The 27,578-nt window shown below is 43.1% G+C and overlaps 1 protein-coding gene across 1 annotated transcript; it reads left to right on the forward strand.

Annotated features, from left to right (window-relative positions):
- Positions 1 to 1,267: 1,267 nt before the first annotated feature.
- LOC128823185 (cytosolic Fe-S cluster assembly factor nubp1-A-like) lies at positions 1,268 to 27,427 on the forward strand. The gene is made up of 11 exons (XM_054005328.1): positions 1,268 to 1,456; positions 1,557 to 1,661; positions 2,229 to 2,362; positions 8,615 to 8,683; positions 14,558 to 14,590; positions 15,384 to 15,474; positions 17,209 to 17,363; positions 20,238 to 20,348; positions 21,791 to 21,893; positions 24,132 to 24,215; positions 25,037 to 27,427. Exons 1-11 carry the CDS (start codon positions 1,420 to 1,422, stop codon positions 25,099 to 25,101), a joined length of 987 nt encoding a protein of 328 aa, XP_053861303.1. The 5' UTR covers positions 1,268 to 1,419; the 3' UTR covers positions 25,102 to 27,427.
- Positions 27,428 to 27,578: the final 151 nt, after the last annotated feature.

Consider the following 27,578-nt stretch of genomic DNA (forward strand, 5'->3'; position numbering starts at 1 on the left):
CCGCTGTCCTGCATGCCTGGCTCTGGCTTCCTGCCTCTGACCTGGCCAGGGGGTGGGGAGAGAAGGAGGTGGAGGGTGTGGAGCTGCCTTGGGACTGCCCTACTCTTGCCCTATAGTTTGGGGGGGAGCAATGCCCCTTGTGCCCCCCAACTCTGCCCATGGGCTATGGCCTTCTGCCCTGTGGGGAGTACCGGGGCTTGGGAATTCAGCCTGCTGTTCCTGGCTTTAGCCCCATGGGGGGTGCTGGGGATCAGGGCTCCAACCCCGCAGCACGGGCCAGGGATCAGGGCTTCAACCCTGTGGCTCCTGGCTTCAGCCTCACAGGAGGTGCTGGGGCTTGGGCTCTGGGTTTTAGCCGCAGGGCCCTGTGGCCCCCCATGTTGAGAACCACTACTCCAGGCGCATTCACTGTGTTTTATTGTCTTAGATGCCACAAGAATCAAACCACAGCTGCAGCAAGTATACGGAGCTAGGCCTTGCACATGTAAGCGGAGTCTGAATGAGCCCTCCTCTGACATCTTGATGAGCCTAGGTGCGCCGCATGATGGGATTGCTTGCCCAAATGATCACTTTTGACTGGCGTTGGCTCTCCAGTTTCCTTGTTATTGGGGCAGGAGTAATAGAGGGTTGTTCTCCTCATTGTGTGAAGCGAGGGCAGCAGAACTGTACAGTAACTCCTCCCTTAACATTGTAGTTCTGTTCCTGAAAAACGCTACGTTAAGCAAAACGATGTTAAGCGAATCCAATTTCCCCATAAGAATTAATGTAAATGGGGGGGGGGAATGTTAGGTTCCAGGGAAATTTTTTTGCTTGGTTGAGGTGGTGGAGTCAGAGGGTGGGATATCGCCCAGGGGATGCCTTGCTGCTAAATGGTGAACTAGCACTCGGCTGAGCCCTCCGGAGTTAACTCGTTGTAGATAATGTAGCCACACACTCTACACAGTGGTAGCCATGTTAGTCTGTATCAGCAAAACGAAGGCGTACACTCTACAAGGCAGCACGAATGGAGGAGACACAGCATGGCAGCGAGACATACACAGTGTGTGTTTGTGCATGAGAGGCGCGCATTGCCCCTTTAAGGAGGGGGGCCCCACTCTAAGGACATTGCCTTTTTAATTAGATCAGCACGTTGAGCTGGCAACTCTGTGGCGACGGGGTACAGGAGCAGGCAGAGGGGGCGGGGACAGCCTGACGTCAGCACACCCCGGAGACTCCGGGGCGGGAGCGGGCCAGGAGCCGCTGAGAGCCTGCTGGGGAGGGGGCTGCTCTCGGCTGCGGCCCAACCACGTGACCTGGGAGCGTCGCGCGACTTTACACCAGCACGTTCGCTAACGGATCAGTGACGTCACAACGGTCGCGGGGAGACGTGACCGCCGCTTTTCCCGCCGCCCCGGAAGTGACGCTGACAGCGGCTGAGCGATGGCGGAGGGTCCCGGAGCCGCGCCGCCGCCGCACGGTGAGGGGAGCTGGGCGCGCGGCGCGGGGGGCCTCGGTGGCGGCGGCGTCTCGGCTCCCCTGACCCGGGTCCCCGCCCGCTCTTTCGCCTTCCCTTGCAGGCTGCCCCGGCACCAGCAGCGCCCGAGCGGGCAGAGCCGCCGCCTGCCAGGGGTGTCCCAGCCAGGGGCTGTGCGCCGCCGGCGGCCCCGCCGCCCCGGACCCGGGTGAGTGCGCTGGGGGTCGGGGAGCCGCGGGGGGGGCCTATCTGGGGGGTGCATTGAGCATGTCTCAGGGGTGGGGAAGGGTAGTTATGGGGGGGGTCTAGGGAGTGCGTGGTTGCATGTCTCTGGGGGAAGGGTTTGGGGAGGGGGTGTGTAGGGATGGGGGAGGGGTACTAATTGGGGGTGTCTGAGAGGTGCATGGAGCATGTCCCTCGGGGAGGATGTGGGGTACATGAGGGGAGGGGTAGCTATTGGGGGTGCCTGGGGAGTGTATGGAGCATGTGTCTTGGGCGGGGAGGGGTGTGTGGGGAGAGGTGGGGGAGGGTAGTTATTGGGCGGTGTCTGGGGGGTGCATTGAGCATGTCTCTCAGGGGTGGGGTAGTTATTGGGGGGTGTCTGGTGAGTGCATTGAGAATGTCTCTTGGGGAAGAGGGGCGGGGTGGGGTGCATGGGGAGAAGAATCGAAACTCTGGCCCGCAGCCCTTTCAGGTGGCGGGGGGCCTAGGCTGAGGGTTCCTAGGGTGCCATCCCTTATGCTCATGGCGCAAACTCTTGGGAACACCTTTGCAGCTATAGAAGAAATAAAGGAGAAAATGAAAATTGTGAAGCACAAAATACTAGTTTTGTCTGGGAAAGGAGGAGTCGGCAAGAGCACTTTCAGTGCCCACTTGGCTCATGGCTTGGCAAAGGACGAGACTAAACAGGTGAGAAACCCCTCTCCAGTAGGTCTTTGTGTGGATATACAGCGACTGCAGCTTGGGGTAAAAATATAGGCAGGAATATCTGATTTTAAACTTCATTTTAACACGTCCAAGGTGCTGGGAGAAAAGACTACATAACTTTTTTTTAGACAAATGCTAAAAATTATATACCAGACTTTTGTTACTTATCAGACAACCTAAAACTACAGTTACAGTTGGTTCTTACAGATGGTATTTTACTTGGTTTTCATTACTGTTGTCAAAGTCTAGTAGTTTGGTGGTACATGAATAAAAGAAATGCTCTAGGTTTTTTTTTATTACAGACATTGAGGACAAGTGGAGTATCTATCGTTTTTAAGTCTTTGTAATAAAGTTTTGAGAGAGTGTCTTCATGGTTTTCTACAATGCAAATAAAGTTCTAACAAATTTGGGCAGTGTTTTCCAGGGTAACTGGATGTATAGAAAATTCTAAATATAAAAGTTGAATAGAACAGACAGACATGGCATTGAATGATTAATATAGAGACATGATGCTAAAGTGCAAAATCTGGATTTGCTATTGACATACTAGTATGGAAGAGAGAATATATTAACATAGTTAGCATGTGGGATAGACAAACTTGTATATTCGGATGTGATCTAACCACACTATATCCCTAGCAGAACCAAGGAATATGGGCTCAGATCTTTTTAAATGCATCTGACAGTTCCCTGGCATGTTTAATGTCAGTGGACCCTGCTGTTAGAGCATAGGACTATTGTATTCCTTCTCATTTTAATATTGTAGTATCTTCCAGAGATCTCAGTGAGGATAATTGATGATGGAGTCCAGAATAAATCCTTCAGAAATAATTTCTTCTTCTCTAATCTGCTTTATTAATCTCTTTGGGTGTGTGTTGAAATGTTTGGATAGTAAAGTTTTATTTTATACACTTCTTATCTCCATGATGTGTTGTGCTACAGTTTTCACAGTTGTTTTAACTCTGTGGGTCTCTGCATATATTCTAGTCACATGAAAGTCGCATCTTTCTTTGCTTACTTGTAATGTAAGGCCCTGAACTTGCAGCCACTTAACCATATAAATCATTCCATAGGACTAGTCATGGACAAGTTACTTATATAAGCGTTGATGGGAGTGGTTTGTAGGTAGCTACTAGTTTAATAACTTATAATTTCATTTTAGAATGCTACTTGCTCTACTATCCTTGTCTTAAAGCATTCAGGGAGCAGAGATAGCTCAGTGGCTTGAGCATTGGCCTGCTAAACCCAGGGTTGTGAGTTCAGTCCTTGAGAGGGCTATTTAGGGATCAGGGGCAAAAATCTGTCTGGGGATTGGTCCTGCTTTGAGCAGGGGGTTGGACTAAATGACCTCCTGAGGTCCCTTCCAACCCTGATATTCTATGATATGTTTAAAGTGGTAGATATTATTTAGTAGGGCTGTCGATTAATTGCAGTTAACTCAAGTGATTAACTCAAATTAATCACAGTTTTAATCGTACTGTTAAACAATAGAATACCAACCAACATTTATTAAATATTTTGGATGTTTTTCTACATTTTCATATATATTGTATTCTGTGTTGTAATTGAAATGAAAGTGTGTGGTTTTTTTATTACAAATATTTGCATTGTAAAATGATAAACAAAAGACAGTATTTTTCACTTTACCTCATACAGGTATTGTAGTGCAAGCTCTTTGTCGTGAAAGTGCAAGTTACAAAAAACCAACAACCTACATTTGTAACATAACTGCACTCAAAACCAAAATAATGTAAAACTTCAGAGCCTGTAAGTCCACTCAGTCCTACTTCTTGTTCAGCCAATTGCTAAGAGAAACAAGTTTGTTTACATTTACAGGAGATAATGCTGCCCTCTTCTTATTTACAATGTCACCAGACAGTGAGAACAGGGATTTGCATGGCACTTTAGTAGCCGGCATTGCAAGGTATTTATGTGCCAGATATGCTAAACATTCATATGTTCCTTCGTGCTTCGGCCACCATTCCAGAGTACATGCTTGCATGCTGATGTCGCTCGTTAAAAAAATAATGCATTAATTAAATTTGTCACTGAACTCCTTGGGGGAGAATTGTATGTCCCCCTACTCTGTTTTACCTGCATTCTGCCATATATTTCATGTTATAGCAGATGATGACCTGGCACATATTGTTCATTTTAAGAACACTTTCACTGCAGATTTCACAAAACGCAAAAGAAGGTACCAATGTGCGATTTCTAAAGATAGCTACAGCACTCGACCCAAGGTTTAAGAATCTGAAGTGCCTTCCAAAATCTGAGAGGGACGAGGTGTGGAGCATGCTTTCAGCAGTCTTAAAAGAGCAACACTTCGATGCAAAAACTACAGAACCCAAACCACCAAAAAAGAAAATCAACCTTCTGCTGGTGGCATCTGCCACAGATAATGAAAATGAACATGTCAGTCCACACTGCTTTGGATTGTTACCAAGCAGAACAAGATCAGATGAGGTCTTGGGGTCATCGTGGATAGTTCTCTGAAGACGTCCACGCAGTGTGCAGTAGCAGTCAAAAAAGCAAACAGGATGTTAGGAATCATTGAAAAAGGGATAGAGAATAAGAGGGAGAATATCTTATTGTCCTTATATAAATCCATGGTATGCCCACTTCTTGAATACTGCATATAGATGTGGTCTCCTCATCTCAAAAAAGATATACTGGCATTAGAAAAGGTTCAGAGACAGACAACTAAAATTATTAGGGGTTTGGAACGGATCCCATATGAGAAGAGATTAAAGAGGCTAGGACTTTTCAGCTTGGAGAATAGGAGACTTATGGGGGATATGATAGAGGTATATAAAATCATGAGTGGTGTGGAGAAAGTGAATAAGGAAAAGTTATTTACTTGTTCCCATAATATAAGAACTAGGGGCCACCAAATGAAATTAATGGGCATCAGGTTTAAAACAAATAAAAGGCTAAAAGCTTCCTTTGGAACCAGTACTGAGTACTGTTCCATGGAATGCGCACTTGTAAAAGAAAAGCAACTAGTTGTACACTGAGCACTTGAAGTGCGAGTCTGCTGCTGGCTCCAATCCCTCTCTGCCATGCTCCCCTCTACTCCCCAAAATCTAAACAAACCACGCACACGTATATCACCCTGGGTTTATTTTGACTTTTTATCACTCAGCTTTGTCATGCTCCTTCTATTGGCAAAAGAATGCTCCATGGCAATAGGTCAGCCCACCCATCTGACATAATGAGATATAAAGATGGCTGTACGTAATGTGCCCTTTGCTCTAACAGGCTATTGCGTAAGGAAAATGAGCTATAGAATCAAAATCCTGTTTTCTATTTCCATTTCCTGCCAGCATTAGAAGAGATGCTTGCTGACTCTTCAAACTATTAACACTTCGAGAATATTTTGTATTGAACTTAAAATAACCCTGACATGATGTTGAAGGCACCTATCATGGATAGGAGGAATGAAAGGCAATTTGAAAAAGACCGTGTTTGTCAACTGTATTCCTAATGGGCTATTTCTAAAACTACTAATTTGCTAGATTTTGTGCAAGCAAAGGAATTGGGGCTGTTTCTCCTGTTTGCTAGGGAGGGCTGAGTACTGTCATGCCAGAAGATGTAAAAACTGCCCCTCGCTTTTTTAATGCCTAATTCTGAAGAAGGAAAATGCTGCATAACTGACTTCCCTTTTTGTATGAGGAATTCCTGTTTATCATTACTCCTGGTATAAGAGGAATTACTGGTGTGTTTAAAATTCTTTTGTAAATAAGATATTTGTCATTCCCTCAAACTGCAAGCATTAAAACTGCAGGAACTGCTGTTAGGTTGAAGGAAAACACCCCAGAAATACCCAAAAGATCAAATGACTGCCCCACATGAGTCTCTTACAGATTCAGTATTTGTGTGTGTATATGCATACACAATCTGTAAGACAGCACAGTCCATATCTAGGTATCATGTTGAAATAAATACTAATAACTACAGTCCATCTGCTGTCTGCCTGCTCTCTTTGGTGTCCCATCCTCTTCGCCCCTCCCACACAGATACATACATCACTGACTAGGGATCTTGAGGTGAAAAGGAAGCTGCTTGCATCTCTAAAAGGGCATAGTCTAGCTAGACTTGCCACTGGGCAGGAGGATATGTAGGTGATGAGAGAAGCTGCCATAAAACACATTATCCCGCACACACCTGGGCACTATGGGAAGAAGGTAAAAGTAGCTCAGGCATGTGGTTGTCTTTCCATATGCCTGTTAGTTGTTCTCAGGGGTTCTGTGAGTAAGAAGGGGGCTTTATTTTACTCCTATACCTTCCTTCCAACCCCAGAAAAGCAAAAGCTACTAAAATGCATCTTTAAAAAAAAAAAAACTGATATACACAGGAAAAAACCTTAACATTTCATTGGTTGTTTCAAGTGCAGTTAAGATCACAAAAATAACTAAGAATGGCATGTGCCATTCTTCCCCAGTATGTTCCATTATCAAATCTGTTACAAGTCTTGTGCTGACTTGTAAGCTTAACTGCCAACAGACTCAATGTGAAGCCTGGGTTCAAGTTATGTGGTGTGCAGCTCTTCCTCAGTCACCATAAACCGATATTTTCTTAAATATGAGCTTAGACATTTGTGTTGCTCATATGTGAGGTAGTCTAGAATGTAGCTGACTCTTCTAATGCTGGCTGGATTCCTCAATGCTGATAACGGTAAAAAGTTGTTTTTGTCAGTATGCACAAAGAGAAATTTTGGGCAACGCAAAGAGCACATGGGTTCAGTAACAACATCTTGAACATGTGTGCTATGTGCTTAGTACTGATTTAATTTTATTTTTATGAACTTTTTTCCTAAAATCTGTCTCAGTAGGCTTGCAGTTAATGCTATGAAATCCGCTTCTGTTTTTCAGGAAAGAACTTTCCTTTAATTAATAGCTTTTAAATCCTTTCGAGTTTCCACATGTGGTATTACTTCATTCAGAAAGACAAATCTTTCACAAACACTTCATATTGGATCAATTCTCATTTCCCTTAACCTTGATGTGGCACAACTGATTCCTATACGGAACAGGTTTCTACAGAATATTGTTTGACCTATACAATCATTATTTCAGGCATGTTAAAGAAATAAAAAAAAACCCTAGAAATAAGTTACTTTATTTTGTGACATATTATACATTAGACAAATCACAATATGTAACAACTAAGTGAAATATTTTCTTATGCTGCTTGCCTGTTGGCAAGTGAAATCTGTGACTATGTGGATAGTTTGGCCTTCATACTACTGAATAAGTTAGTTCAGTCTGCACTTTCCCAATGTAAATTAAATTACCTGAGTTTGACATTGCCTCCAAGCAAGTAGAACTAGAGTTGCTGAGGCCTGACAAGGTGAATCTTCATAAGCAACAGTATAAATTCAGAACGTTGGTAACTTGCCTCTACGAAAATGCAATAAAAGTTATTAGATCTTTTCAACCATACAATGCAGTTGCTTAAAATTTTATTTGATTCATATGCTTTCACTATCAGCCATTGACAGTCGCATTCTAATTACATCAGTTTGAAGGTAGTTGGTGCAGTTTGTTGTATTATCCAATAATTTGATACTCAAGATTACATGCTTGAGCAGTGCCATCTAGGTTCTAAATCTTTTTATAAATCCACCACTCTGTTACTGAGACATTAAATACATACACAGATATAGAAATTGTTTTTCTGTATAATTTATATACCGCTCAGTCACCAGAGGGAGCATGAATTACACCCAGGTCCAAGAGCTGTGTTTTGTGAAGATCATGTTACATTTGTGCCTCTGAAAGTGGGGAGGGGGTGGAATTTGTTAGATGTAAACGATTAAAACCGATAAAGACAGGGTTTCAAACTTCTGGGAGGATACTACCAATCATTTTGTTGTTCAGTGCCTCTTTTAAGGTGGATCTATAGCCCTGTTGACTAAGCAATATCGTCTTTGTAGGCATACTAAGAATAAAACTGAAGGATTAATGCTCAGTCAACTACCAAGGAAGATACCAATTAATTTCCATTGAGATGGTGAATGACTGCCCATTAGAACTGGGCCTGCTACCAAAAATGAATTTAGTAAAGGCAGTCATGTCTTCATGCCAGTGATCTAATGTCAGAATGCTTCATTTCCCATTACTAATCTAAGCTAAATACTCTCCAAATTTCAACTCATTTTAGTGTTTGCTTCTAATTTATATCATGTAAACAACTCTGTGCACTTATTTCCAACTTTTTTTTTTTTCTTAGATTGCTCTGTTGGACATAGATATTTGTGGACCATCAATCCCTAAAATAATGGGTATAGAGGGAGAACAGGTATGATTGTTTTTGCTTTAAAAACAGTAAGAGCAACTTGTCTCAAGTGGCCTAATAGGTTATTTACTGGAAGTTCTGCTTGACTTAGTTTGCTCTTTTTTTTTTTTTTTTGTATATTTAGGGCTTGTTCAAGAATAACTTCCTGGGGAATATGTGTGGAAATGCTTACATAATAAAAAGCAAGCTGAGCCGCTCCAAATTCAGTACAGCTTGACTAGCTTGTACAAATGAGTTACACACTTCAAGTAAACAGTTAATGCCAGGATAACACAACATAAAACGAATTTTATTGCTTTTGAAGACTGTAATAGTGCAGAATCATCACTTTGTACAAAATTCTGAAGTTTTAGTGATATGCAGCCTTATTATAGCTCTGCTTTTCAATTTTTGAGAAGTAGAGGCACACAGTGTTTTGGTACTAATCACGTACACCATTAGTGTTAGTAAGGTTCACCTTTGTTTCCTTAAAGACTAGCTAACTGGCATAGGAGTAAGACACTTAACATGCTGTACAGGGAATTTACTTTTAAACGTTGCTTATAGGTTATGGTACTGTTTGTATTAGAAGGATATTTGAGCCTTCTTTGCCATGCGATTAGCAGCCTCTTAAGGGTATGTCTACACTACGAGAGTAGTTCGATTTTACTTAAAGCGAATTTGTGGAACAGATATTACAAAATCGAACGTGTGTATCCACACTAAGGACAGTAATTCGACGTTGTGAGTCCACAGTAACGGGGCAAGCGTTGACATTGGAAGCAGTGCACTGTGGGCAGCTATCCCGCAGTTCCCGCAGTCCCCGCTGCCCATTGGAATTCTGGGTCGAGCCCCCAATGCCTGCTGGGGCAAAAAATGTGTCGAGGGTGGTTTTGGGTAACTGTCGTCATTCAGCCGTCACTCCTGCCCTCCCTCTGTGAAAGCGCCGGCGGGCAATCAGTTCGCGCACTTTTTCTGGTGATTGACAGCGTGGATGCCACAGCACTGCGAGCATGGAGCCTGCTGCGATCATCGCTGCAGTTATGGCCGTTGTCAACAGCTCGCACCTTATCAGCCACCTTTTTCAGAGGCAGATGCTGAGAAATCGGGTGAGGAGGCTACAGCAGCGCGGTGAGGACATGAAGTCTGAGAGGGGCACACACCTGTCACAAAGCACGGGACCCCGCGCCGTGGACATCATGGTGGCAATGGGTCATGTTGATGCTGTGGAACGGCGATTCTGGGCCCGGGAAACAAGCACGGACTGGTGGGACCGCATAGTGCTGCAGGTCTGGGATGAATCACAGTGGCTGCGAAACTTTCGGATGCGTAAGGGAACGTTCCTGGAACTTTGTGAGTTGCTGTCCCCTGCCCTGAAGTGCAAGGACACCCGGATGCGAGCAACCCTGACTGTCCAGAAGCGAGTGGCCATAGCCCTCTGGAAGCCTGCAACGCTAGACAGCTACCAGTCAGTCGCAAATCACTTTGGAGTGGGCAAATTTACTGTGGGGGTTGCTGTGATGCAAGTAGCCAACGCAATCGTTTAGCTACTGCTCTCAAGGTAGTGACCCCGGGAAACGGGCAGGTGATCATAGATGGCTTCGCTGCGATGGGAATCCCAAACTGTGGTGGGGCTATAGATGGAACTCACATCCCTATCCTGGGACCCGCCCACCAGGCCAGCCAGTACATTAACCAAAAGGGCTACTTTTCAATGGTGCTGCAAGCACTGGTGGACCATAGGGGACGTTTTATCAACATCAACGTCGGATGGCCGGGCAAGGTTCATGATGCTCGCGTTTTCGGGAACTCTGGTCTGTTTAGACGGCTGCAGGAAGGTATTTACTTCCCGGACCACAAAATAACTGTTGGGGATGTGGAGATGCCTATAGTGATCCTCGGGGACCCAGCCTACCCGCTAATACCCTGGCTCATGAAGCCCTATACAGGCGCCCTGGACAGTGAAAAAGAACTCTTCAACTACCGGCTGAGCAAGTGCAGAATGGTGGTGGAGTGTGCTTTTGGATGTCTGAAGGGGAGATGGAGAAGCTTACTGACTCACTCTGATCTCAACGAAATCAATATCCCCATTGTTATTGCAGCTTGCTGTGTGCTCTACAATCTCTGAGAGAGCAAGGGGGAGACCTTTATGGCGGGGTGGGAGGTTGAGGCAAATCGCCTGGCTGCTGATTACGCCCAGCGAGACAGCTGGGTGATTAGAAGAGCCCAGCGGGACGTGCTGTGCATCCGGGAAGCTTTGAAAGCTAGGTTCCAGAGTGAGCAGGGTAACCTGTGACTATTAAGTTTGTTTATTCAGAAGGTGAAGTTTCCCCCGTTTCTTTATCCAGTTAATGTTGACTATCCTCTCCTGTTACCAACCCCCTTCCTCCCCCTTCCAACACACCTTTAAAAATAAAATAAATGAAACTTTGTTCATTAACACCTTTTTCTTTATTAAGGCTTTCGTGGTAGTGTTGCAACTGGGACGCACACTGTGGTGGGGAGTGGGTGTAGTGATGGGATGGAAAGGACGCTTCTAAACTCGAGGAATGACAGGCTCCTGCTCCTAGAGCGGTCCGTAGTGGTGGACTGGTTGTTTCAACGGAGCCTGCCACCCCTCCTTTTCAGGACTCTGTGTGTGGGGACTATGTGAGTTTGTGGCAGGGGAGGGCAGTTACAGATCCCCTGCTGCGTGGCTCTGTCATCCAGGCTAAGGACCGCTGCATAAGATCTTTAACCGCCCTCCCCTGCCACAAACTCACATAGCCTCTCCCCCTCCCCCCCCAGAACATGAAAACCACCTCCCAGACTGACCAGGGTGCCTAGTGACTGCAATGTGTGTGTGACCTTCTGCTGAACCTGCTCCCGTGTCTGTACCCTGGTAAAGGTGACCGTCCTCTCCAATTACCAACCCCCTTTCCCCCCTTCCTCTAAAAGAACATGACGGAAACAATAATGAACAGAAACATATGTTTTATTAACAACAACAAGTTAGGGGATGAAACTGGGACGGGGGCTTGGGTGAGGTGCTTTTGGAGTGAAGGAAAGGACTTATCAAATCTTTGGGAATGAGAGCCGTCTGTTACTTGAGCAGGCTGCAGGGGTGGAATGACTGTTTTCACGGCCCCTGCCGCCCCTCCTTCTTGGGACTTTGGGTGAGGGGGGGATGGGACTTTGTTGGGGGGGAGGGCGGTTAGAGAGAGTGCAGTGGGGCTCTGTCCTCCTGCCTCCGGTCCTGCAGAACATCCACAAGGTGCCAGAGCATGTCCATTTGCTCCCTCATTAGTCCAAGCAGCGTTTGAGTCGCCTGCTGGTCTTCCTGCCGCCACCTGTCCTCCCGTTCGCTGTGTGATCGCTGGTATTGCGACATGTTCTCCCTCCACTGGGTCTGCTATGCCGCCTTGGCTCGGGAGCAGCCCATAAGTTCTGAGAACATCTCGTCCCGTGTCCTTCTCTTTCGTCACCTGATCTGCGCCAGCCTCTGGGAGGGGGATGCCAGGGTAGCTCGGGAGACACTCGCAGCTGTGGGATGGGAAAAAGGGAGTGAATTCCTCAGAAAGATACAGTTTTGCGAACAATGAATATAGTCTTTCTCTGTGAACAAGACCATGCACAGCACCTATCACATGCGCACTCAGTACAAGGTCGAATTTTCGGCCTTCCCATTGAGTGCCTGGGGTCTTGCTGTACAGATCACACAAGCGGGGCCGGACAACGGAATTCGGCTAGCAGGCGGACATAGTAAGCCGTAGACTTTTGGCTGCTTAAAGCTTAATTTATAGCAGTGCCCTCCTTTCACGTTCCAAGCACTGCTCCTAGGGTCGGCCAGTTCCTGCTGCCAGCAGTCCAGCCAGCATGAACTCTGTCCCTGTCCCACCCCCCTCGCGGCTATCCCCGGGAAAGATCCCTGCATGCTGCCCCTGTCACGCCTCCACCGCGTGGCTGTAAACGGCCAGTTACAGTTACGTAAAGGAACAGGCAATCAGTCCCAATACTAACATTTCCCTAATTCAAAGCAGGTCACCATGAGCGATATCACTCCGATGAGGATTTCGGAGACCGAGAAAGACTGCATGCTGCGTGAATGCCAGCAAGCACCAGGGCCGTATGCCGCCATGCTTTGCGAGGCAATGATCCCAGAGTACTTGCTGCTAGCCTGGCGCGGAAAAGTTTCCTACCATGGAGGACGCAATAAGGCCGCTCTCCCCAGGAACCTGATGCAAAGGCTTTCACAATACCTCCAGGAGACCTTCGTGGAGATGTCCCAGGAGGATTTCTGCTCTATCCCCGGACATATTGACAGAATTTTCCAGTAGCTGCACTGGCAAGGACTAAAAACTAAAGCGCCTAGGACAAACTAATCATGAAAAACCCATTGTTAAGATACCATTCCTATTCTGTTTAAAATAAATGTTTAAAACACTTACCTACTGATGTTTCCCCTGATTCACAGTCTGGGTTACCGCCTAGGGAGGATTGGTAGGGGATCTCCGTGAGGGTGATGAAGAGATACTGGCTGTCGGGGAAATCAGCGCTGTCGACTGCCTCGTCCTCCTCATCTCCTTCCTCATCTTCCCCGTCCGCGAACATCTCTGAGGAAGCGGCCGTGGACAGTACCCCATCGTCAGAGTCCACGGACAGTGGTGGGGTAGTGGTGGCGGCTGCACCTAGAATGGAATGCAGTGCCTCGTAGAAACGGCATGTCTGGGGCTGGGATCCAGAGCGTCCGTTTGACCCTTTGGTCTTCTGGTACCCTTGTCTCAGCTCCTTGATTTTCACGCGGCACTGCGTTGCATCCCGGCTGTATCTTCTCTCCGTCATGGCTTTGGAGATCTTCTCATAGATCTTCACATTCCGTTTTTTCGATCGCAGCTCCGAAAGCACGGACTCGTCGCCCCACACAGCGATCAGATCCAAGACTTCCCGATCAGTCCATGCTGGGGCCCTCTTTCTATTCTGCGATTACATGGTCACCTCTGCTGGAGAGCTCTGCATCGTTGCCAGTGCTGCTGAGCTCGCCACGATGTCCAAACAGGAAATGAGATTCAAACTGGCCAGACAGGAAAAGGAATTAAATTTTCCCGGGGCTTTTCCTGTGTGGCTGGTCAGAGCATCCGAGCTCGGACTGCTGTCCAGAGCATCAGAGTGGTGCACTGTGGGATAGCTCCCGGAGCTATTCGCGTAGAATTCCATCCACACCTACCCAAATTCGACATGGCCATGTCGAATTTAGCGCTACTCCCCTCGTCAGGGAGGAGTACAGAAATCGATTTAAAGAGACCTCTATGTCAAAATAAATAGCTTTGTTGTGTGGACGGGTGCAGGGTTAATTCGAGTTAACGCTGCTACATTCGACATAACCTCCTAGTGTAGACCAGGCCTAAGACATTTATCTATGATCAGGCTGACACATTAATAGGAAAGTAATGCCATTGGCATAAGGAAGTATTGTCTTTGAGAGAAATTTGTATATGCTTGTGTTTCTCTGGAGTTGGTTGCCAGTCCCCTTTCTGGTTTTGTTGTACTATGTAGCAAACTTTTAGCAGGTATCCCTATATTTACAGGCAATGGCTAGCAGCATCTGATTCTCTTTCCTTCAAATATTTCTGAGTGGTGTCCTTCAGGGTTAACTTTTCTGCAGTAAGGGAATGACAGCTATATTGCAGATTGTTAGGCAGCTTGTTTGCTGCAACAGCCATTTCATCAATAGAATTCATTGTTTACTGACTAATTCAGGAACTCTGCCTTTTTGCAGTTTCTTACATGGCCATTTGACTCTTTCAATACGGTTACATTTCAAACCAGATGCCAAGAAATACGCTATCATTACAGTGTAGCTTATATTTTACATACTTTGTGTGTATATATCGGTTTTTAAAACATTGCTTTTATCCTCAGGTTCACCAGAGTGGTTCTGGATGGTCTCCGGTGGTAAGCTAGTGAGGTTTTTTTCTTTTCTTTTAAAAAAAAAAAAAAAAAAAAGGAGTTTAGGGGGGCCTATTCCAGAGAGAAACTAGAACTATTTTCTCCCTCCTATCCACTCTTTTTCCATACACAGAAGTCCTGCTTCTTAAAGAGGCACTACAGGTTAAACATCATAGCTTTATAAAAATTCCTTCTGTTACTAACATCACAGTGGGTTATTATAACTGAACATTTTAAAACAAAGTAAAGTTTCGCTTTTTCAACTGTTTCCCTTTGCACTTATTTTGGTTTGGACAACGAAAATAGACTAGTCGGTTTCAATTATTTTTGGTTCTCATGCACTTGCATAATACTTCACTTCCGGTTATAATAAAACTGCAGATAATTAAATCCCAAGGAATAACAGAGGTGATGTTCTTAACAAAATGCATGGAAATAGTTCAGATTTTGTTCAAACTTTTGTACATGCCACCACACACATTTTTCTGATGCTGAGAGAGAAAGGGAAGTCATTTTAGCCACATGCCTTCTCAGTAGTGATTCTGTGAAGATTTATTGCATTATCTGTTTGTAAAAGGCTCTTTAATATGTAAATATAGTCAGATTACTGATTGTTGTACAGAAATCGTGCAGCCTTTGACTGATGGAGGAAAAGTAGGGACGCTGCATTTTTTTCAAACATCCATTTTCTTAAACTATGTTTTGATCCATTAAAATCTTTCAAGAACTGGTAAGGATATTATTTTGGTAAGTAAATTTCTTTCTGGGCTATCTTAATAGTATGCTTCCTCTTTTCTAGTATGTTGAAGAAAACTTGTGTGTAATGTCTGTGGGGTTCTTGCTCAGTGGTCCTGATGATGCTGTTATCTGGAGAGGACCCAAAAAAAACGGTCTGTATCTCAAGTATTTTCATTGTTGTTGATTGTTGCATCGGGGAGCATAAACTATTGCAATTTAGACAGTGCTTCCTTTTTTCCATATAAAACTTGGTTTGTTGGCAAAGCAGTTACTCTGAGCATTTCCTTTCACTCTGGGGTGGTTGTCGTATATTGAACTGAGCTCTCTAACATAATCAGAACAACTTAGTTTAGACTGGCTAGATGGAAACTAAGGAGTCTATATTTGATAAAATATCATTGCATGCATACTACTGATTAACGTGTACATTTAATACTTTTTTCACACTTGGGCAGAATTTATATCTATAGTTTATTGCTCCTTGTTAACACAGGTCTGATGAACTTTCTAAATAGGCATGGATATTGATCACGTTTTAAAAAAGATTCCTAAATTGATTGCATATCTGAAAGAAATTGCAATATTCAACATCATAATTTTCAAGTTACCTGATGTTCAGGGGGGGTGTGTGGTGTGTGGTTTTTTTTGTTTTGTTTTGTTTTTTGTAAATGAATGTAGCTAGCAAAACTGTCTTATTTGGTTGATAATTCAACCTTTTACATGTATCCTATTTGTTTTTACTATCCTTTTGTGCATAAAAGAAAACTGGAAGTAGACCATTTGGTTATGGCAATAGATAATAATATTCTTTTGAGCCAGTTTTGCTGATGAATTTATGTAAAAAAACTGCTTATCCTTTTTTTCAGAACTTAACGTGTGATTTCCATGTTACCGCAGATTTAAAATTACTTTGTTTTAGACCTTTCGGTCCCACATCTCATTGCTTTCTGCTTACAGTTTCTGCTAAATTTTCTGAAATAGAATGTACCTCGCTTTTTATTGATAACACTCAATTCTAGTTTGACAGTGCATACGTTAAAGTATAGAGAAATTTGAGTAGAATGCTCTGGAAGTATAACTTAAGGGGCAGATCTTTCCGAAACAGTGATTCTGTACTGATATTAATAGAGAGTCCTGTGGCATCTTATAGACTAACAGATGTATTGGAGCATAAGCTTTCGTGGGTGAATACGAAATTATAAGGTGCCACAGGACTCTTTCTTGGTTTTTACAGATCCAGACTAACACGGCTACCCCTCTGATACTGTACTGATATTGTGAGGGTCCAGGATTGTTGTATCCAAAACCTTCTGTATTTAAAATGATCAGCTGAAAAGATGGGATCTGAGAGTAAAACTGAATTCTTTATTTTATAGCATTCCTACCAGTAATGAAACTTCTGACAGCAAAATTATGGCTTCAGTGACCTCTTTTATCACTTGCCATAGATGCACTTTTGCAGATGTAACTGACTGGAACTTGCTAAATAATTCCGATACATGTGAAGTAATAGAATCCACCTCACTCATCTGTGTTGGCTCTGCACTGTTCTGTTAACAGGAGTAAAAATATATATTTGCTGAAGTCAGACAGAGCAGATATTTTGAGTGAGAAGGTCCCATTTTACATACTCTCCTTGCAGAATAGACCCATGCTTTGAGATTGAGTGTGGCTGCAGTCATATTTGGGGTAATCGTTTAGCACAGAATAGATTCTCAAAGTGCCTTTCAGACTTTTTGAACAACCGACCAAATTCTGAATGTCTCACTAAAGCTTTTGGCTCCTTTAAGTTTACAACGGAGATTGAGGAAACTGCACACCTGAAATTTAGAAACATACAAGCTAGAAAATAACAAATTTGTTATTCATCTTGCATCTGTTTTTAGGAATGATCAAACAATTTCTTCGTGATGTGGATTGGGGTGAAATTGACTACCTTATTGTGGATACACCTCCAGGTACTTCAGATGAACATTTATCTATTGTGCAATATCTAAGTTCCTCGCACATAGATGGAGCAGTTATAATCACTACTCCTCAGGTAAGAGAAGTATCGCTACAAATTTAATACCAGTTAAATCAAATCTTTGCTTTGGAATACTTATTAAATTTACAAAAATGACTATGTCCATCAACTATAGCATGTAGGCACAAAGGAATGCCTCTCCATGGAAGGAGATGATTTAACTCCGCCAATTGGCTTCAGAATCTTCTTCCTGCCCTTTGGGATCCATGCCCAGCACAATCCTTTCATCACAACCAAATTATTGGATGCTGATCCTTAGAGATCAAATAATTTTTTTATTTAAATGATACTGTGTTGAACTTCTATACAGCTCTGTGGCATGTTAGAGACTTCCTGAAGGCAAAGGACTCTGAACTTGCAATACTGTTGACTTACAGATGGTGCTAGGAGGGAAGTAAGGAATGATAACATTAGACAGCAGGAAGATACTAGTGATGTTGGGGTGGGGGGAATCGTGGTGAGCTTTTATTTATTTAAGGACAATAGAACCTCTGGGTTAGTATACTTTTCCTTCTTGGGATGTGTATAGTGGTTGGTTGGTTGTTTTTTTTGGGGGGGGGGGGCAGCGGCTTTTTGTTTGAAGTCAGGCACCAGTGCTAAGATTAGTGGCAGAAGTCTAGCTAAATCAAAAGTACATTCTTAGTGGGCAATTTGAAGGAGGGGGAGAAGAGGCCAATTGTGCAGGAAGAGGCACAGTTTTCCAGGAGTAGGAGCAACAAGAAAATGTCCAGAGGCACAAGTGGCAGGAAACAAGTGGAATACTAAATAGGGAGTAGTGAGCAGAATGCAAGGGATGTGGTAGGAGGGAGTGGAAGGGAATGAAGTCAAACGTGGTTTTAGTAAAGGGAAATCATGCCTCACCAATCAACTATAAATATCTGAGGGGGTCAACAAGCATATGGACCAAGGGGATCCAGTGGATATAGTGTACTTAGATTTTCAGAAAACCCTTGACAGGGTCCCTCACCAAAGGCTCTTATGCAAAGTAAGCTGCCATTGGATAAGAGGGAAGGTGTTCTCATGAATTGGTAACTGGTTAAAAGATAGGAAACAAAGGGTAGGTATAAATGGTCAGTTTTCAGAATGGAGAGAGGTAAATAGTGGTGTCCCCCAGGGGTCTGTTCTGGGCTCTGCCCTATTCAACATATTCATAAATGATCTGGAAAAAGGGGTAAACAGTGAGGTGACAAAATTTGCAGATGATACAAAATTACTAAAGATAGTTAAGACCCAGGCAGACTGCGAAGAGTTACAAAGGGATCTCTCAAAACTGGGTGACTGGGCAACAAAATGGCAGATGAAATTGAATGTTGATAAATGCAAAGTAATGCACATTGGAAAGCATAATCCCAACTGTTCATATGAAGTGATGGGGTCTAAATAAGCTGTTCCCACTCAAGAAAGAGATCTTGGAGTCGTCGTGGACAGTTCTCTCAAAACATCCACTCAATGTGCAGGGCAGTCAAAAAAAGCAAACAGAAGATGGGAATAATTAAGAAGGGAATAGAAAATAGGACAGAAAATATCATGTCTCTATATAAATCCATGGTACGCCCACATCTTGAATATTTCGTGCAAATGTGGTCACCCCGTCTCAAAAAAGAGGTATTGGAATTGGAAAAGGTTCAGAAAAGGGCAACAAAAATGATTAGGGGAATGGAATGGCTTCTGTATGAGGAGAGATCAATAAGATTGGGACTTTTCAGCTTGGAAAAGAGACAGTTAAGGAGAGAGATGATTGAGGTCTATAAAATCATGACTGGTGTAGAGAAAGTAGATGAAGAGTTGTTTACTACTCATAACACATTTGGGGTCACCAAATTAAATTAATAGGCAGCAGGTTTAAAACAAATAAAAGGAAGTATTTATTCACACAACGCACAGTCAGCCTGTGGAACTCCTTGCCAGAGGATGTTGTGAAGGTGAAGACCATAACAGGGTTCAAAAAAGAACTAAATAAATTCACGCAGGATAGGTCTATCGATGGTCTATTAGCCAGGATGGGCAGGAATGTTGTCCCTAGCCTCTGTTTGCCAGAAGCTGGGAATGAGCGACAGGATGGATCACTTGATGATTCCCTGTTCTGTTCATTCCCTCTGGGGCACCTGGCCCTGGCCACTGTTGGAAGACAGGATACTGGGCTAGATGGGCCTTTGGTCTGACCCAGTCTGGCCATTCCTATGTTATGTAGGCATGTTTAATGAGAAAGGGGAGGGTTAGGGAGTGGTGTTAGAATCATAGAATATCAGGGTTGGAAGGGACCTCAGGAGGTTATCTAGTCCAACCCCCTGCTCAAAGCAGGCCCAATTCCCAGACAGATTTTTGCCCCAGATCCCTAAATGGCCCCCTCAAGGATTGAACTCACAACCGTGGGTTTAATAGGCCAATGCTCAAACCACTGAGCTCCCCCCATTAGAATTGACTTTGGAAAGAGCGAGTAAACCCGTTCCTGCACATCTTCCTCAACACCTTCACCAGATTAGTTTACAGAAAGACATCAAAAAACTAAACTAGTAGGTGCAAAGGTAATATTTGCATAATCCCTTTATTTAAAGAATACTTTTCCCTGAAGATATGACATTAATGCAGGTGATATGCATAAAGATGGTTGATCCCATGCCAGAGTTGTTGGACAGATTTAAAGATGTTGGAAGCTAAATTGGTTGAATAAAGATCTAAATATTTTGATAATCTTTGGTCAGTCTCAAGACAGAAGATACCTTAATTCAGTAAACCAGATAATAGGTTATATGTTTAATCTGATGGTGGAAAACATGCTCAGTTGCTTGAAAGATTTTTGTGCTAAGAAAGTTTGCTTTGCAGGGAAAACCAATAAATGGAAAAAGTCCGGTACATGTGGACTGACAAAATAACACTTGCTTTTGATAGGAAATATCACTTCAGGATGTTCGAAAGGAGATCAACTTCTGTCATAAGGTGAAATTGCCGATCATAGGTGTTGTTGAAAATATGAGTGGCTTTGTATGCCCAAAATGTAAGGTAAGACTATCTAAAACTTATTGCTAAGATTTTCACTCGTCTTAATATACGCGGTCCAAATGTATGTATGTTGTGTGGTGACCATATGGGAAGGGAAAGGATTTACTTACCATGGCACAAACTTGCTTGATCTCCTGAATAAAAAAAAAAAATCCTGTTTCTGTTGGTGGAAACAGTATCAAGCTCCTTTATACAGGAACTGTTGTCCTTCGATAGTTACGAAAGGTGCATTCCCGAGGCCAAGGATTAGTTTTGTGGCTCCTTTTAGGAGCCAGAACACTGTATAAAAATAGCAATTTTGAAATGGAGGCTTCAGCTACACAGCAGGATGTTACATGTTCGACATCGGTATTTGAACAATAGACCTACTTTAAGATCTGTGTTTAACAACTCTGTCTTAAATGACCTATTATGAGGAGCCACTGGCTGGCATCTCTGAATAGCTGATGTGGGTTGTTGCATCCTCCCTTCTTGTTTAGTTTTGCTGCTAAAAGCTTATGCAAACATTTAGATGTTTCTGTATTACTAACAATTTCCTTTCGATGTTGAACTCCTGATACCCGTTATATAAGTGACCTACATGTACTGCTTTTGCTTCAGAACTTTCCTGGCACTTTCAACACATGAAAGTACAAACTGGGAGCCTTATGGAATGGGGTGTAGCTACACTGTGTACCTTAATCGTTTTCTAAAAACATTCCCATGGCGGATTGTATGTGCCAGTCATGATAAACATGGAATCTGAGGATTGGGCTAGGAAGGGAACAAGATGACAAATGACATGTTACTGACCCAGTTAGAGAAGGAACTGAAGGATGGTAATGACCAATCAAACATGCAGACTAATGCACTATCAGCTTGTCTTGGGGATGTGGGTCCATGTGTTTCAGGTGAGTTCCTTGGCATCAACCTATTACCCATTTGAACGCATCCTCAAAGCAATATGAGTGCTTGAAAAATCAGACATAATTGTCAGTCTCTGCTCACGAGTCCCAGGTATTGGGAAGAATTAGGTTTTTGCAGGTCAGAATTAAAAAATAGTGACAGCTTTTGGCTGGCCATGCTGTCTGCTTTCAAATCCCTTGCTCTTGTAAATTTAAATTCTAACACACACAGCTTTAAAATTAGGATTATGTATATACCACAATAAATGTCTTGGAGAAATAGTAACCTAAACTAGACAAATAGAGGACAAATGTATTTGAAATGGTACTTGTGATTTATATATCCACCTAAAGTGCTCTTAATGATTTGTGTGAAAGCTTAAGTCAAATGTTTTAATTGGGTAGAACTCTAATGTGTTTAATGATAGTATGCCAGGAACCTACTGCACATAGCCATCAGAAGCCCACAATGTTGGTCCTGTTTTAATTGGGATTTCTCAAAATGATCTTTTCTGGCGTCGTCTTATATTACTTGTCCTTTTTTCTTTTATGTTACAGATTGAATCTCAAATCTTTCCTCCAACAACTGGAGGAGCAGAGATGATGTGCCAAAATTTAAATATTTCTCTCCTGGGGAAAGTGCCCCTAGATCCTCAAATAGGTAAGCTTGGCAAATTGCATAATAAAAAGCAGCAATGTGCTTGCCATTACTTCAGGGTTATTTTTGGTGTGTCAGCTAAGGTTGAGACATACTCACTTTGATGAACACAAACCAGTGTCCAATAGCTGACTTTTTTAGAATGAAAATTGTTGCAAATATAGTTTGTGGAACGGTGATGATATGGTTTGGTCTGAAATGAGTAAAATGATGAGAGAACTTCCTGCTTAGGTTTAAATCAGGCCTGCACAACTTGTAAAACAGTGAGAGCCATATTACTCCAAAGAAAACAGCTGAGGGCCGAAACCCCCGGCCCCGCCGAACTCCCCCCAGTACCCTCCAGCATTGCCCCCCATGGAACCCCCCAGCACCACTCAGCCCTCCCCAACAACCTCCCCCCTCCCTGCCAGCGCCGCCTGCCCCCCGAAACAAACCCTCCTTCCCCAGCGCTGCCCCACCGAAACAGCGGTATTGAACCTTGGTAGTATGTTATAGTGGGCCCCTAAGGTAGTATAATTAAGGTAAAAGAAAAATGTCTTTTTGCTAGAAGTAGAATAAGATATCTCCCCCCCCCCCCTTGTAATAAATTGCCACGTGAGTGAATGAGGAAGGCATGGAAGGCAGCATCTCCAGACAGCTGCAACCTTTGGAGAGGGGATGGGAGCCAGACCAGATCAGTAGAACACGTCAGCCACGGACTTGCCACTTGCCTCCTCAGCCCCCCTCCCATGGCTCGCCTCCTCACCCCCCCGCCACTGCCCGCCCGCTCGCCTCCTCAGCCCCCCTCCCTCACCTGCTGCTTGCCTACTCACCCCCCGCGGGCCACACCGAGAGCCCACATGGGCCGCATGTTGTGCAGGCCTGGTTTAAATAGTAATCATGGCTGCTGTTCACCTTTAGTAACATGACTCATATGGAGTGTGCCATTTTTGTTTTGAAAAACTGCTCATTTACAATTGCAGACTAGATGAAACCATACCACAAGGAAGAATAAAATCTTGTAACATCAAGTTTTGATCTAGTTAAAACTAGAGCTGCTATAACTGAAAAAATGCTCGTTGTATGAATTTAGGTAGATTTTTTTCAGTGGATAATTAGATGTATTAAAAGAAAAGAAGTAGTATGTAAAGAACCAAGTTACTAGTAGATAATATACGCCAGTCTACATAGTATCCAAGTGTAAAGCAAGACCATCTTGGTGCTACTCTTCCATGGAATTAAGGAACAGCATCCCATGTAGATGGAAGGATGGTATAGTCAGGGCATGTGTCACGGAGTCACTGGGCGATGCTCTGGAACTACTCCATACAAAGGCAGTCAGGACTCTGGCGGAGTCTCCTCTCTGTGAGCAGACTGTCTCCGGGGCAAGAAACTTCCACCTTCCTGGGTCTGACCTCGGAGCAGTCAGTATCCCCTGTCCCACCGTGCGCTTCCCACAGCGAGTCCACGCAGGCGGGACTTCTGGGGAAGCCTGCACCCCACCTCCGCAGTCAGACATGACTCTCAGCCAGCCAGTAAAACAGAAGGTTTATTAGATGACAGGAACACTGTCCAAACCAGAGCTTGTAGGTACAGAAACTGGACCCCTAAGTCAGGTCCATCTTGGGGTCAGGGAGGCCAGACCCCAGGTCTGGGCCTCCCTCTCTTTCCCCAGCCAGCTCCGAACTGAAACTCTCCAGCCCCTCTTCTGGCCTTTGTCTCTTTCCTGGGCCAGGAGGTCACCTGATCTTTGTTCTCCAACACCTTCAGTTGCCACCTTTGCAGGGGAGGGGCCCAGGCCATCAGTTGCCAGCAGACAGGGTGTCGGCCATTCTCTGTACAGACAGCATCACACTGGTCCTCTAGGGCTCTGCAACAATCGCACACCCTTATCCAACTGGCTAGATACTTAAGAAAGACATAGGGGAAACTGAGGCAACCACACATTATTCAGAGAGAACATTAAGAACATTCCCACTTCGTCACATTGTGCATCGGAAAACCTAGGACCTCAATCTGAAAAACAACATTGTTCTGCTACTTAGTTCTAATAGCTATCTATAAGAAAATAGCTACCGTGCTTCATTTATGTGTTACTGACCCAGGAAGAACATAAGCCCTTGGTTCACTGGACTGGTACAGCAATTTTGGGGAGGTAAATTTCAGGCAATTTTTTTTGTTTTGTTTTTCCTGCATCACAAGGTTTTTAGCTTATTTCTCCCCCCCCCCCTTTTTTTTTTTTTTTTTTTTTTTTTTTTTTAGGGAAGAGTTGTGATCAAGGCCAATGTTTTTTCTCTGAAATACCTGAGTCCCCAGCTACTTCATCTTACAGGAATATCATCCAAAGTAAGAATGTCATGTTAAAAGGCTGATGTGTGAATTACTTGTCTGAGCAATTAGTTTCTAAAATATGTTATGAAGGCGTCAACAGCATAATTTTGGCAGAATGGGGGGAGGGAGGGATAGCTCAGTGGTTTGAGCATAGGCCTGCTAAACCCAGGATTGTGAGTTCAATCCTTGAGGGGGCCATTTAGGGAACTGGGGCAAAATCAGAACTTGGTCCTGCTAGTGCAGGCAGGAGGCTGGATTCAATGACCTTTCAGGGTCCCTTCCAGTTCTAGGAGATAGGTATATCTCCGCATATATATTTTTTATATTTAGAATGTACAGTATAAGAATCATGAAATTGCACCATTTGTTATCTCTTTACTCGTCTCGAATTACTTCAGCCACTTATATTTTAAACAATTAAATGATGTTAAAATGATAGCTAGTTAACTCCAGGTAACTAAAATAAGTGTGGCTTTCTTTTGACCTTCATTGAGTTCCAGCAAATACATCATGTACTCTTACTGACAAAATAAAATAGTTTTGCTAACTTTCCATGAGCAGGCATTTCTTAAATGGAATTTGGTAGCTTACCAGTGAGTGAAGTTTTGAATATGTCACTCTTACACTTCTGGAAGAGCAAATGTACAAAATGCAGAAAGTATTCAAATAGCAGAAGAAAAATGGGTCTAAAATTCTTTAAACCATTTCAAGTATAAGTTAGGGTAATATGACAGACAAAATGTTGTGACTTATGCCCACAGCGGGCAATAGATCCATGCAGTGATCAACAGTACATAAAATAAGTTCACTACTACCTTGTTTTTGCCTCTTTGCAGGGATTCAAGAATATTGTGCCCTACACCACTCTCAAGAAAAACTATCTAACCAAGGAATGGAATAAATGTGCAGTTAATTATAGGAAAGCAACGATTGTCATGAATCAATAGGAAGAATGTAAAGATTTGTGCTCCCTTTCTGTATTGCAAATAAATAATTTTTAAGTTAACGTCCTTGCTTTACATTCCTGTTCTTGTGTGCGATCACCATAATATTTGAACATCTAGTCCACCTGATGTCTCAAAGCTTTGTTATAAGTTTATAGAAATAAGTCACTTAGTGCATCAGAGGTGAAATCTAAACGCAGAATTTTGTGATACCTGTAATCTTGCGTATGTCGTTAGTGAAATTAATCTTCAAAGATGTTCAAATAGACTTTCTTCAGAAACTCTTGTATATTAAATACATATTTTCATTGGAACATTTACCCGAGTCTTTTTTTTAATTAGTACTTTTTTTACTTAGACAAGTTAACATTAGTTTCCTTGTTTGTAATACAAGAAATTAGAGGGCAAGTGAAAATTAACTGCATTTGCCTTCAAATTAAAATCAATATAAACTTGTGTGTTCGACTGCAGAACAGAATGAGTTGACTTGAGGGAGCTTGCTGCTTACTTGATTTATAGCAAGGAAATAAGTCAGTGTTCAGGCTTTATTTTACTTGGTGAATTAAACTCCTACAAATAAATTAAGTGCTGTGTTGCCAGAAATCCCTCTCAAATGGGCCTTTCCTCTGCTCTCCTCAACCCAATCTCTGATTCCAGACCCCCCTCCTTCATGACAGAAATTAGCCAAAGGGAGGAAAGAAAAAGGGGATGGGTAACTACCCTACTCTGCACTCTCAAGAAGGATATTCGCATCCTGAGTGTTAACAAGTCTTTTGACTTGTCCAATGGTTAAACCTCCCAATCTCTGAGAAATGAGTAGCACATTCTGTAGGAAAATTGCAGCTATCTTTTATATTACGCTACTGAAATTATGCTCCCTGATCTATGTAGTATGAATATCACAGAACTGAGTATTAGAAACATCCAGAAATCAGGAATCCTCTGGAGGCTTTTATCTTAATGACTAAAATGACCCCAATCATTATCAAACAAACTCTGTATTAACTTCTCAAACAGAAGCAAGGAATTATTTTCATAGGATATAAAGCTAGTCTTTGGCCTGTTTTAAGTAAAAATTGAAATTTTCCTTCCTGCACACATTGCCTTTTTATGTTAGCTTATAACTGCAACCAAGGAACTCATCACTAAAAATCTGAGTTTGACATGTTTTGACCACACAATTCTTTACTCTTGTTCAGACAGAGTTGATGCTCTAGAATAGTGTTACTTAATAAATGTTGTCTTATTGCTTATCCATTTTTCCAATATCAGTCCTCAACTTACACAGTCACCTAGTGGTTATGTATTTCCATATCCTTCAGGACATCCATTCCCTGAATTTCTTCTTCTCTCTCCTGTAGAATGAACACAAGAAATCTAAAGACGATGTTCTACTAATCTAACGCTGCTCCAGCATTAGTATCTAGAACCTCTACTGCAATCATTTCTCAGTTATTTTTGTTGCCGCCTCTAATGTACTTTACAAAATCTTAATCTTAACTATTCCAGGGCGGTAACACAAGAGCACACAATGGGTTTGTTATAAAACACGTTTGTGACGTTGCACTCCATATGCTTTATGAAAATACGCTTGGAATGGGAATATAATGTAACTGGAATGTGCTTTTATGCAAAAGGTCTCTTGTAAGGTATTACAAAGCTTATAACCTACTGAGTGTGGTCATCCTATTTGTATGTATGCATCAGTCTTGTATCTAAAACTAGAAATATGAAGTTAACTCTTAATGGTGGTTTAGAATCTTGATGGCTCCTATTGACTAGGACAATTGGCTGTAAATGGCTGTTTACCTGCAAGCCTTCCTGTGTACGGGATGAAGAATGAGGTCTCACAGGACATCTGACGAGGTCACATGATTCTGGAATCCATCTTAAACCTGGTGCTTTTCCATTTAAAAGGAGGGGTGGAAACCAAGAGAGACACAAGATTCCCGCCTTGTGCCAAAGAGATAAAAGCAGGTGGAACAGAACAAAGGAGGCTGCCAGTCATGAGAAATCCCCTAGTTACCACCTGAGCTGGAACTAACTAACTGTACCAGGGAAAGGATTGGGCCTAGACTAGGAAGGAGCCTAGTCTGTGAAAGAAGCTTATTGGAACATCTCTGAGGGTGAGATTTACCTGTATTCAGTTTCTTAAATGTATTAGGCTTAGACTTGCGTGTTTTGTTTTATTTTGCTTGGTAACTTACTTTGTTCTGTCTGTTATTACTTGAAACCACTTAAATCCTCCTTTTTATAGTTAATAAAATCACTTTTGTTTATCAACTAACCCAGAGTAAGTGATTAATACCTGGGGAAGCAAACAGCTGTGCATATCTCTCTATCCATGTTATAGAGGGTGGACAATTTGAGTTTACCCTGGGTGGACAATTTGAGTTTACCCTGGATAAGCTTTATACAAAGTGAAATGGATTTA

The sequence above is a fragment of the Malaclemys terrapin genome, chromosome 15 (assembly GCF_027887155.1).
Source record: "Malaclemys terrapin pileata isolate rMalTer1 chromosome 15, rMalTer1.hap1, whole genome shotgun sequence".
Lineage (NCBI taxonomy): Eukaryota > Metazoa > Chordata > Testudines > Emydidae > Malaclemys > Malaclemys terrapin.

Coding starts and splice junctions, on each gene's coding strand:
- LOC128823185 (XM_054005328.1), top strand. CDS start 1,420: ATGGCGGAGGGTCCCGGAGCCGCGCCGCCGCCGCACG. Junction 17,364..20,237: donor TTATAATCACTACTCCTCAG/GTAAGAGAAGTA, acceptor TGCTTTTGATAG/GAAATATCACTTCAGGATGT. Junction 20,349..21,790: donor TTGTATGCCCAAAATGTAAG/GTAAGACTATCT, acceptor TTTATGTTACAG/ATTGAATCTCAAATCTTTCC.